The 13229-nt window shown below is 40.0% G+C and overlaps 1 protein-coding gene across 4 annotated transcripts in view; it reads left to right on the forward strand.

The window, feature by feature from the left end:
- The window catches only part of CELSR1 (cadherin EGF LAG seven-pass G-type receptor 1), a 194362-nt gene that overhangs the window by 70512 nt on the left and 110621 nt on the right, over positions 1-13229 (forward strand). For all 4 annotated transcript variants that reach the window (XM_042467337.1, XM_042467340.1, XM_042467341.1 and 1 more), the window contains exon 3: positions 12107-12329. In XM_042467337.1, coding sequence (XP_042323271.1) covers positions 12107-12329 — 223 coding nt within the window. The remainder of the gene's footprint in view (positions 1-12106; positions 12330-13229) is intronic.

Consider the following 13229-nt stretch of genomic DNA (forward strand, 5'->3'; position numbering starts at 1 on the left):
GTGGCCAAGAAATTACCTTCTGATTACTTTTTTATTTTAAAAAATATGCCACTTCTTAGCCTAAAATAGCCCAGGGAAGCTCATAAGACATGGTGATATTTCCTGTAAACCCCTTGGAGTACTAGGGTATTGTGTTGCAAAACTGTTGTAACTAGATACTGAGCCAGATACGGCAAAATCACCCAGAGGTGAAATCACAGCCACTAGTTTTTCCAGGAAACAGAACTGCTTCTGGGCAGAGGCCTTTCCCTTGATAAGATCCAGGTCATCGGCTTGGCAAAGCATCAGCTCATAGCCCAGCTTTGCCATCTTTCTTATTTTTAAATCTGACTCTGATTCCTTGAGAGATGAGAATTGCTCCTGGAGGGATGGATACACACAGATGCAAATCCATTCCAATATGTCCAGGTGATGGGATGAAGGAGTACACAGCAACTTCTGTATGTCTTTAGCCTCTGACAAGTAGAAACCCTCAAGGGTAGGGCAGCCCAGCTCCTGCAGCTGCCCATAAAGAACAGAGAAAGAATCTGCCAGCCGTTGTTGTTACTATTTTTAGATCCTGCCTTTCCCCCCAAACTTGGGACTCAAGACAGCTTACAATTTTTAAAAAAAGAACAATATCATGTATATACTCCTGTATACATCTAGACATTTTAATCAGATATTGACCCCAAAACCCTAGATCGAATTATCTATGGGTCAGTGTAAGTACTGTACCTTAAGTTTCAAGATAAGATCCATCCTCTTCTCTTAGTAGAGTGGTAAAAGGCGAGAACTTAGTTCGTCCTAGGAGCACTAAAGCCCCTCTACTTGTTCTGTTGAGGCACCATTTCTGACCTTTTGGAAAGCCTGGCAGGAAATTGGTGGCAGTGGCAGCTCTTTAATGCTTCCCCTTAAAGGAGCACCAAGAGCAATTGAGCTCTGCAGGATTTTAGTAAGACGTTTGTTTATGTTTGTCAGCTTTTCTTGGTTAAAACCAGTCAAAGTTATCACATTAAAGTTAAAGGCTATAATCACTCCTAACGTAGTTGCCATTTTCTTTGCTCTGCCTTTACATCCTTTTTGACACACGCACATTTTCCTTCCCTCATATGTGCCTTGTTGCCTTCCTCACACAATACACAACCACGATTTACAGCCCTGTTTGCCACAGCAAAAGTTGGTGTGTGGACTTTCTGTTTGATTGCAAACTTAAATGGCATTTTTGAGGTGCTGCTGCAGTCCTTTTCGAGGCAGATTGACCAGTGGTGTAGGGGCGCTGTTGTTTATGCCAAGATCCAGGAAAGAAAAACCACTCTTTCAGTGCTCAGTATAGAACTTTTCTATACCGTATTTTATCTGAGTTGGGAAAAATTGAAAAGCTTTCATGTGCCTTTTTTTCTCGTGTGAGAAAAAGGAATGCTGTGGAATCTTCAAAGCTGAGTTTAGGGTTGGGGAAGCACAGCGTATTACATTCAGAAGAAGTGATGTTGTTGCTATGTTTTAAAGTTTTCCCCATAACAATGCAAACATTAATTATTCTTGTGCAGTGTATGTAATCAGGTTACATTTCCAGTCACTGGGCTGGTCAGCCACAAGCTTTTCACTCTGTCACAAGCTGAAACACTTCTCTTGTACCATTTTCTTTTGATTTTCTTTGTCTATTGATAAACTTGTGTTTGCACATTGCCTCTAGGAACTTTGCTTCTTTTTTCTAAACTCCACTGCCTTGCCACAACAGCTTAACAGTATAGTAAGACTAAAGTGTATCCATTTATTTAAACATTTTGAACATATTCCATTCCAAATTAGTACAAATACTCTGAAGGCAGCAGATCCCATCTGATCTTGGAATCTAAGCAGGGCCTACCCTGTATTACTGTACTTGGATGGGAAGATCATCATGGAATGCCTGTTGTTATAGCTATATTCAGAGGAAGGCAATGGCAAGTTACCTTTCAGTACACCTTGTAAGAAAACCATATGAAGTTCATAGGGTCACCATAAGTCAACAGGAGAAAAGACACACACAGGAGCACACTACACAGAATTGAAATAAAACTCTCATACCTGTTTAACCTTGAGCACAGAGTCTGTCACCTTTGCTGTGATGTTCAAACTGAAAATATGGTTACCTTTGCAGTTACTGACTAGCAACTCTCATATGCTGCATTGTGCTATCCCATTTCAGATCATTTTGTGCCATACAAGTGAGCTATACATTATGTACTGTTTCTTTTAACATTGGTCACTAACCATAACAATAAAGATTGATTTATTGGCTGACTAACTGATATCTAGAATCAATGTAAGAAGTAGCTGTTGAGATTTTTAAAAATGCATTTGCACTTTAGTCCAGAGATATGTAGAATTTAACTGATCAGCATATTATAAGCCAAAATCACTTGCTTAAAATACACATGTGTTCACTTTAGTAGTCTGCTGAGAGAAGAATTTGTTTAACTATAGCCATATTCCTTAAATTAATTGTTGAATTGGCTACCAAACTGAGTGGTTCGCAATAATTCTTGATCGTCCCTTTGTTTTATTCTAATTCATTGGCAATGTGATATTTGTTGACTCTTTGCCCTGAGAAAGAGTAGTATAAATAATCTGCAGTGTGAACATTATTTTGTCATGATATTTACATTAACAGCTATGCAAGCATTTTAAAAATTCATTTCTATCTTAATTCTACTAATAGCTTGATGAAGCACTGACTATAAGCTTTATCTGATCTTGCCTACTGTCTCGACTACTGATTACAGAGGTGTCTCTGTTCTGTGTATCATCTGCTGGGATCATCCAGGTGACCTCTGGAAAGAGCCCTAGGTGTAGTGTGCGCTCATCATCCAAAACCTTGTGTATCCCCCCCCCCCCACATCTGGTGGTTTTTGCCTGTGGAAATGTTTCTACAGATCAAAGTGCTAGGCTGTCTCTTTTGAAACGTAGTCTGGACCTTCAGCATTCTTGTTTGCTCTTTTTAATTAGCTTTCAAATGGTTAGACGGGATTTCTGATGTTAAAAAGGCATTTTAATGTACAGGCATTAAAAAAGCTTTGTAAATGAAAGTGATATGCCTAACATCAATTTAATCACTAAACCCTCATTCCTCCACCCACCTCTCAGTCCCAGAAACTCACAAATGATCATGTCAGCGGTTCAACCATACGGTACTTATTGGCAGCTTGTCCACACTTTTGCCAGTTTAGGTAGCATTTTTGGAAGGTAAAACATAATTTATTTTTCTAAAGCACTATTTGAATGCAAGTACGTAAGATGCAATTATAGGAGGCATACTCAGCTGTAGTATTTTGACAATATAAGCAGTTCTTGTTTTGATCAGGATACTGTAGAGACCTCTTGTCTTTGCTGGGACACATGTTGTTTAGAAAATAGTAATAGTGATATGGCTACAAAAAAGCCTGTAAAACTCAGAGAAACAATTCACATGTTTGTTCATTTCGGTACTAATAAGAAACCTTTCAGGGTCCCTCAATCTGCGCCATGCCTAAGTAAACTGAGTCAATTTTTTTTCCTGACTGAAATTTATTCAGGTGTCTGATTAGAAGTTCTCCTTCTAAGGGTTAATATTGGCATGGGGCTTTTTTCCCTCTCTTGAGGGCCCCATTCACACTACGAAAATAATGTAATATGAAACTGGGTTACTTTCATGGCGTTCATATTTGCCCCAACTGCACTTTGTGCAGTTTGCAGGGAGGGTGCTACTGAAAAACCCACTTAACCTGGTGTATTCGACACTGGGTTTTTCAGTGCGTCTTTTTTTAAGAGCTGCAATGATCCGCACCTTCAGCAATGTAAGCTGTCGAATCGATTCGGATCGTACTGTATTGTTTTCAGAAATGGAGATGCCTCCATTTTAAACCAAAATGGTGGCAAGTGTCAATGGCAACAGAGTTAAAATGCCATGGAGAGATTTGGAAACAAAAAAGGGAGTGGGAACACCAATATGGTATTGCATCACCATGGAGATCCGTATCTCCTCAGGACTAAAAATAAATGTGAATGCCCCCAGGAGTACAAAAAAGAACTCTTTAAATGCAACAGAACAATTCTTCTTCCCCACCATCTGTCTTTTTCCTTATTGATATTAAACAGCACTGGGGATTTCCGGAAACATTTTAAAAGGTGAATTGACACTCCTGAGTGTTTCCAGGAGAGACAATTCTCTATTTCTCCATTTTTGGGGTCAAAAATGTGTTCTGGATATGGGCCAAGGGTTGCAGAGATCTTAAAGTCACATTTTTAAGGAAGGGAAACGATGGCATGGAAGTACAAATATTAAGTTTTTAAAAATATGATACAGACCTTCCCAAAAGAGATGTTGTTCAATGTAGTTTTACACATACATGCTGGTATGTTTATGTGCACAAATTAACAGTAGTGAAACAGAAATTATTTAACAGTGAAACAGAAATCTAAGATATTTTGGATGTGAACCTCAAGATAATTAGAATTCTAGAATACAGTTGTGTGGAGCATTGTGGGAACTGGCCTTGTATTGTTATTGCAAAAGGTCTTTTGTTTAGGCTGGCATGGTTCAGTGACTGCATCTAAAACCCAACGCTACTCATCTGGCCACCTTTTGTTTTCCAGAAAGGTACTGTACTCTGATACAGGAGTGGTTTAGTTCATAGCAGTCATTTCCCTCCATTTCCCTGCCAAGGTTTCTTAACATTTAAACTTTTTATTTAAAAACTCTCCATAATCAGCCTTTGAATTTGTCCTCAACAATGCTGTGTCATGCTTTTGGGAGGAGGAGGCACTTTGAAGAAGATAGGATTTATTGCAGACTTTATTTTTAATCACAATAAAGAGTTCATCGCATTAACATTAAGCTTTATTTGCCAAGAGCTGGCAAAGTTTGTGTAAAAGTTAAAAGAATAAGGGCAAAACAGACGGGCAGGAAACAGCGGCTTAAAGCTGCCTTTTCCAAAGCCACATTGGAACCCCACCAACTGTACCGCCTGCTCCCAAGGAAGCTGGAGTTTGCATGTCATGACCACATAGTGTGGCTTCAAGCCACACCACTGGGTCCTTTTTTTTGTATTGTTCTCCCCACCATCCCTGCACATCTTCTCAGGAGCCATCCCTGTGAACCTGCACACATTTGCATGTACAGCTCTTCACTGGGACAAGGCATCGTTGCAGAGGTGTGCCAATGCAGATGCTGGCAAGATACAATCATGCCCCCCTTCACCTCCCCTCACCCCATGCCCCCTCTTTGACTGTCTGTTTTGTGTATGGTGTACTCATCTCCATGAGAGGTGTCATGATTAATCTTTTGGGCATTGCCAACCTCCATCTCTTTTAAATGTGTTCCTGAGATGGGGTGTATACATGCACAATTAGGTTTTTGTTTTGGAAAGAGTGCCCATTTAGAGCCACCCTGGCTTCAGTGCATTTATACGTACATGCAAAAGTGAGCACTTTCTGGGAAGAAGCGCAAAAATTCAGCTCCTTTTTAGTCTGCCTTTTCTCCCCATAGTGTGGCTTGGGTATACTTTCTGGCCTGCTTCAAGGCAGAAAACTACGTATTTTGGCTGTCTGTTTCTCCCCTAAGTCATGACTGAAATTAATGAGATACCTACCAAATAATGAGAATCTCTGTTTAAGTGGAATGTGAAGGTGAATGTATTTCTTTAGTCTCCCATCCCTCATCGTTTTGCTAAAATCTGTTGTTCACCTTTTCTAAACTACTTCCCTCCATATGCTAGATTACAAGTCCTATTGTTTTCAGCCAGCAATGGCTGTTGCATTTCCATTCTGAATACCTGGAGGTACCATGCTAGGGAAATGAATCCTGTTCCCAGATTACTGAATTACTTGTTTTTCCAAGGAAAGTTTTACTGAGTGGTACTAGTGTCCCAGCACTGTTTTCCTCTTAGAAGTTGAGCCAAAATTCAATGGAAGGTTATATTTCCCTGATAGAATGAAATGATGATGATGACGATGAGGAGGAAGAGGAGGAGAGTAGGGCTGTTTGTGACTAATTTCTAGCAAATGTGTATGTTAGGAATTCTACCATTTAGATAGCATTTTTGAACTAGTGGTCTTGTAATTTTGGGGTGAAACAGTAGGCTCATAAAAGGGCGGATCAGGGCCACCCCGAAGACGTGGTAACTGCATACATGTGGCCCCAATTTGCCCTATTGCTACTGTTTTAAAGCAGCTTCTGAAAGGGAGTGATTTTTTTACTGTTCCTTTTCAGCGTGGCTTTTCTGGGTTGGGGTGGCTTCTGGGCAGCTTGGGGGTGTAAGTCATCTGATCACCACACTCCAAAGCTGCCTGGATGCAGGCTTTTTCGCCCATCTGTTCCAGGCCTTAGTTTCCTTCCCCAAATGTGATGGGGAAAGGTGAGTTCTGCAGTAGGAATTCCAAATAGTACTGAACTTCCATGAAAAGAAAATAGTAAGCCAGTTCGTGAACAGTGTTATTGTTCATCAGTTATGTATGCTTTTGGGATCTTGATCTAAGCTTTTCTTCTCTGCTAAATGAGCAATAGCAAAAACAGAGGAAAGGTATGCCTGTCCTGGTATACAGATTTATTGGTGCTTAAAGGAGACATTTCTGTACACATGCCTTTGGGCTTTGTTCTCTCTCCGTATGTATTTAATAATTTGTTGTTGTGTGCCTTCAAGTCCTTTCTGACTTGTGGAGACCTAAAATGACCCTATCATGGAGTTATCTGGGGCTGAAGGTATATGAGTCACCCAAGGGCACCCAGTGTGTTTCCATGGCTGAGTGTAACCTCAATCTCCAGAGTCCAAGTCCTATGCTCAAATAATTACACCCCATTTATGTGAACTTCACAGTTTGTAAGGGGAAATCCTGAATGTAATGCAAGAACTATCTAGATAAGGTGATGTGCAATTTAGCTCTGCTGCTACCCAAAACAGACCACTGGTAAGGGTGATTAGAGCCATCCACTGCCCAAGAGAGAGCAGCAGAGGAAGCTTTTTCTTGCTCTTCTGAGCTGTGGCTGCTCCTATTACTTGCTCTCACTAATTGTCTGGTTTGGTGGATAAACTGGCAAATCTATCAGTGCTGCTCTGAACAGGCTTCTGTGATATGCCATGGCTGAAGGTAATGGCATTTTCTGACACCAAAATATTCAAAAATATTACTAGTAATGGTATATAGCTAAATCTCAAAGGCTGTGTCCACATTGGTCAAATAACATGTCCGCCCCCATCCTCACACTGAACAGTCTGGATGATGTGGGGACCAATATACCACTTTTACAACAAAGTTAAAGGGTTACCTTTTGCTTTGAATCTTCTCAGAAGATCTGGAGCCCTCTGGAGTGACACCAAGCAGTTGTTTACAACATGTCCCACTGTGCCTTTTAAGTCATTCCCTCTAAGAGCAGAATGAGGCACTCAGCCATTTGATTTATGCTGGGTGCTTTATTTTTGGCTTCAGTTGGAGCACTCCATGATGGTGGTGGTGGCAGCAGGTGGCACAGTGTGACACGTGTGTGAACTGCCACCTGGCATCCCTCTAGACTGTCAAGGTAATGAAGGAAAGTCTAGGCAGCTTTGGGACCACAATACTCCAGGCAGCACTGTCCGCAAAATCCCTTCTTCTGTCCTGGCCCTGGTCCCATTAAACTGCAGTATGCACTGGAGGAACTGCATACTTGCAAATGACAGTGCTGTGGCAGGAGTTGGCATTTCCGGGTGGAAAGAAGTCAGTGGCTCACCCAGCCCCAAGTGTCCCCTCGTGACCTCTTCCACCTGCCTGTTAACACTCCCCACCCCTGCCCTCACACCATCTTGCAGTCCTCATACTCAGGGGATTCTCTGGAATTTCTAGCTTGATTTGGAGCAAACAAGGACGCCTTTTACACCAGTGAATCACCTTGGAGCACGGATTGGACCCATTTTGGCTCGATGCATCATCTAAACAGATCAGTGTGAGAATGGGGCAGGAACATTTCTTTTCCTCTGTGCAAGAGACAGCCCTAGTTGTTAGTAGGTGAATGCAAGCACATGTGAACTTCTCCACTTTACCAAAGTGGATATCATCAAACTCAATTCTCAATGTGAAAGAAACTCATTTTGAAGTTCTGAGACATACGGAGGGAAGAGTGCAAATATTAAACAAGACTCATATTTTATGTTTATATTATTGTTGTGTGCCTTCAAGTCATTTCTAATTTACAGCGATCCAAAAGCGTACCTAACATTAAGGTTTCTTGGCAAGATTTGGTTGGAGGAGGTTTGCCATTGCCTTTCCCTGAGGCTAAGAAAATGTGACTTGCCCAAACCAGTGGGTTTCTTGACTCAGTGGGGACTGGAACCCTGGTCTCCAGATAGCTTCCTGGTAAAATGTTTTAGTCCTCTTCTTAACTACTCCAATCCATCACATACTCCTTTTTGTTCATAGCTGCACTTTAAAAAAAATCTATTTATCTAGATTTACATTATAGGAATACTTTAGCAACCAGTCTGATACAAATGATGGGCATATTTCAATAAATGATGCAAGAACCCAGCTCTGATGGGGGTTTAATTTGTGCAGCTTTTGTTAACATTGCAGATTAAGGACATTGGACAGCCTTTTGTAAATAATGAAAATTAAGTATATAATCTTGAGAATGTGTTTGTAATTTTTGCAGACTGGGGGTGATTTTTTTTTTCCTTAGCAGATGTGCCCCAAATATCTCCTAATCCCAACGGCATTCTTTCTTTCCGTTTTAAATTATTTTTCCTGTCTATATGAGAGCAGGGAAATTAATCCCAAGGGTGCTTATTTTGTTTTGTGAGACTATAAGGGACTGAAGAGGAGAAAACAAGGAAACCATTGACTACATCTAGAAATTGGGAAAAACATTGTTTATTGTGATGATAATGAGCCAAGCCTCTCTGAGGCCAGGCTCATGTGCTCCATTCTCTTGCAGCAAACAGATCGGATGTTGTTTTCTTATTTTTTTAAATGAATCACAACTAATCAAAACATACAAACCCTAAACCTAAACCTGTTGGCTCTTAACTATATTTTTTAAAAAGAAGGTAGATGCAATAGCTTAGAGTCCAAAGTTGGCTTGTTTCAAATAGGTGATAATTAAGACCAACGTTTGCCAGTTTCAGATGAAACAATGAAAAACAGAAGCGAAAAGTTCAAATTCTTCAGGACTGTCCTGGGGATTTCTAAGGCTTGTTCAGAGTCATCCCCATCTTTTAATGAGACATCTAAGCACTGTCATTGACTCCATTTTCCCTTTTAGGTTGGGCAAAAACTAAGAAAAATAAAAATAAAAACGATGTACCATGGTCATGTAGCAGTAGAAGCTCATGAGACTGAAATGCCCTGGAAATTCTGACATTGAATTTAGACCTCTACTTCCACTGTGTTGTTACTTGGAATATCACACTCATCCCCAGGTTTATCTGCTATATTGCTGCTTTTGTAGTAGTGCAATATTGGTGCACAAAAAAGCCAAGAGCAATAGGAAAGGATTTGGGAGAGAGATGGTGGATATACATTATCCCAGTTTTTTACTCTCTTACCCCCTGCTAGTTCCTTTTATATAATGCATGCACTATTTCCAAATCTTTCCTTCAAGACAAAGGCCTGTTACAGACTGCCAAAATAAAGCTCCTTCGGGTCTCTTTGGAGGTATGCTGTTTAAATGATGCATGCACCCTAAGAATCCAGAAGCTGCACCAAAGCTGCACTCCAGTGCTTAGGAATGGAGTGTGGCTTTGGCGTGACCTCCAGACTCTTAGGATCCATGCATCATTTAAATAGCATACCTCCAAAGAGACCCAAAGCAGCTTTATTTTGGCAGTCTGTAACAGGCCCAAGAGACACAATGTATCTAGAGCTCACAAATTTAAATGTGTACATGGTGCAGCCTTTCTCAGTCCTAAACTCTTTCATTATCTTACCTGTGCAGCCCAATAGTTACATGTGTGTGGTGACTACACATCATTCAGGTGACATTTGTTTCCTAAAGCAATCAATCAGTGTTTATTGATTAGCCCTTAAGCCATATCTAAATAACACAAAAGCAGATAAAACATGCTATAAAAATCCTCTTGCAGTTTCCTAAAGCATATTTACAAACCTTTCCATATGAACATTTCTGAAAAGAGCTAAATAAATAATTAAATAATCATTCAAAAGTAATCTTCACTGGAATATATGTGTTAAGACTGCAGCCTTCTACTTAAGTCATTGTTTTCACATTTGTGTTTGCCAAATTTAGTGTGGAGAGCAAATTTGGGATTAATGTGTTTGACATGAACGTAGTTCATACATAGGTTCGGGATAAGATGAGTATGTAATTTAGGAATTTGAGATTGTGTGTGATTTGGAGTTTGTAAATGCAAATTCATACAGATGGGGGGAGGCAGGTCCCATTCACTTGAACCCCTGCAAAAGGAGTGGAAAGTTCATCTGAGAGGCATCGCTATGTGGGCCCTAGTTCATATTGTATGTCCTTTGTATGGGAGAGGGAGCACTGTTCCACTCTGATAGCTATATAAATATTAGTTCATTGCCCCAGTGTGATTAAGCTAGTGTCCACACAGGAGGAACATTGAGGGTCCAGGGTGGATGACTTGAGCTCAGGAGTTCTGGGCTGGCGTGGGCTGTGCCAATCAGGTGTCCGCACTAAGTGTGGCATCAACTCTGCCCAACAGTGTGTTCAGCTTGCATGCTAGGTCCATCTGTCAATCAGTCCAGAGATGAAGAAAGAAACTTATTTTTTAACTTGTGGAAAACATATGTGAAGAAGCTTATTTAGATGGTCATGGATTCAGATGATGCCATTATTACCCTGAGAAAAAAGCCCGTCCCATGCAATCAAGGAGTTTGCATATTTTCAGCCACACTATTGATGGCTCTCTTGGGCTGTTCCCATTTCACTATGCATTTCTTTAAAAAAAAAAAATCAGTACTCTTCCATTGTAGAGTCTCCATGGAGTACTCTTCCTATTGATATTGTCTAAAAGCCCCCATTGGCTTTGGGGGGGAAAGAAAAGGGTCAAGAGAGTTGGCATTGTTCAGTTGTTGAGATAACTTTGGGATCACATTCACAGCTTGAAGGTGTAAACAACTGGGCTGCTCAAACATGTCTAGGAAGTAGTGTCCATGGATAACTGATTCTGTAAACAAGAGCTGAGTAAATAAAGTCTTACTCCTTCTTGCTATTTCTCATTATTTTGTTAGAATTTCTTTTGCTTCTCCATTAAAGATAAATATCACCCTTTGCGGAAGAGAAATCGCAGCTTTGCCATCTGGAATTCTTTCACATAACTTTCTATGTTGCTAACTTTTAGGCTTTAAAGTTGAAGTCTTTATTTTAAATGTGGAAATGAAAGGGTAAGAAACCCATTCAGATGTAGAGATAGACACTGTTCCAAATAGGGCAGGAAGGAGGGGGGCAAACAATTAAGAGTGAGAGCACACTGGTTTGTTGACTTGCCAAGAGACATTCTTGACCTTGGTGAAATTTGTGGTGCTCACTCAAATGGTGATTAAGAGTTTTCATGCAAGAATGTGTTGTTATTTAATAATTCCAGGGCTGCTTTTTCTGCTCATGAGAACAGTAGTGGTTTAAAGATTACGAACTATACTGACAGCTGCCCCTTCTCTTATTTATTTTTCTCTGTCTTGTTTCTGCACGTACATGAGTTCATGTCAATGTCTGGCTTGTTTGTTGTCAATTGTCCTTTCATCAACTTGGAAGACATCATTCCAGATAGGGTTTTTTTTTTAATCAGTAGATACTCTCTTTCAGTTTCAGTGGAACAAGTCTATGTTTAGTTGCCCCTTTCTCCCTTTTTAAGGCCTACGGAATATCCCCCCCCCCCCAGTTGTTTAAATTATCTGTTGTATGAAGGCTGGGCTGAGTGTAGTATATTAAGGGGTTTCCAGACAGAGAAATGAGAATTGATTGAGAGTTGGTGACCAGGCAAAAGTTAGGAGACTTTGCTTTGTGAAATACAACCTTACAATTTCAAATGATAAAATATATTTTTAATGAAATTCATTCAATCACAGCAGCATATGGATCGTTGGCTTTTGAGATTACAGTACTAATTTTTGTAGGAACACACTGTTATCTGACCAATATTTCTCTTTACCTTTTTAGGAGAGTCCTGTGAAGTGAATGCTCGCTCTGGACGCTGTGCTCCTGGAGTGTGCAAGAACGGAGGCACTTGTATTAATCTGCTCATAGGAGGTTTCAAATGTGAGTGCCCCCCTGGTGAATTTGAGAGACCTTATTGTGAGATGACCACAAGAAGCTTTCCTCCACAATCATTTGTCACCTTCAAGGGTTTAAGGCAACGCTTCCATTTTACAGTCTCTCTCACGTAAGTTTTTTTCTTTCCAGTATGATCCGGGAACATCCCAGTCGGTATTTAGATTAGCCTTAAAAAAGAGTGTAGATTTAAGAGTAGCGCCTGGTTTTTCATGCTGAAAGTTTTGCAATATTTCATAAAGAAAGGGATTTGTTACCTTTTAGAAAGGTGCCATCTTACTGAAGGCTTTCCTGTCTTTCCTACTTTGCATGATTAAAAAATTAGTTATTTGAAGATGCACAAAAGTTAGAAGTTTAATCTAGTTTTAAAAAAAGATAGTGTATCTTCTGAGTATGCCTGTAATGCAGGGATGCTCTGCTTCTTTGAAAAACAAATTCCCTAGAAAGGCAGAAGAGCTGAAAGCTTATATAATAAAGGTCAGCCACTTGTCTTTAATTTACATTTTTAAATAAGCTATATACAGTACCTACAATTTGCACATTGCTAGTGTACAAATATTACTGATTCAGAAACTGTGTAGAGGTTGAAGTTTATGTGTACCATATGCCATAAGTGACAGAGTACATACTGTACTATAAAAGCAGCTAAGGAAAGAAGCAAAACCAGTACAAATTCATCTGCATAATCACCACAGACTGCTTCTTTTTCTCTCCTTGTCACATTTTTGCATTACTTGTGAGTCATCTACTCTTGAGTAGCTTCTCTCTTTCTCCTTTCCACATACCAATATACAGTAATGCCAATGTCAATGCACCCTTTCTTAGCGAGGAGAGATTGTTGTTTGATTCTTGAATCTCTATATTGTCTAAAGGGTATTTCAGCTCATTTACTCTGATCCATCTCCTCCAAGCAGTGGTTCAGGAATTCTGTAACTTTCCTAAAATCTGTAAATGGGAATATTTGGTTTCCAATATCCCTTCAATTTTTTGACCAAAGCCATATAGTATCATC

Source organism: Sceloporus undulatus, chromosome 5 (assembly GCF_019175285.1).
Source record: "Sceloporus undulatus isolate JIND9_A2432 ecotype Alabama chromosome 5, SceUnd_v1.1, whole genome shotgun sequence".
Classification (NCBI taxonomy): Eukaryota; Metazoa; Chordata; class Lepidosauria; order Squamata; family Phrynosomatidae; genus Sceloporus; species Sceloporus undulatus.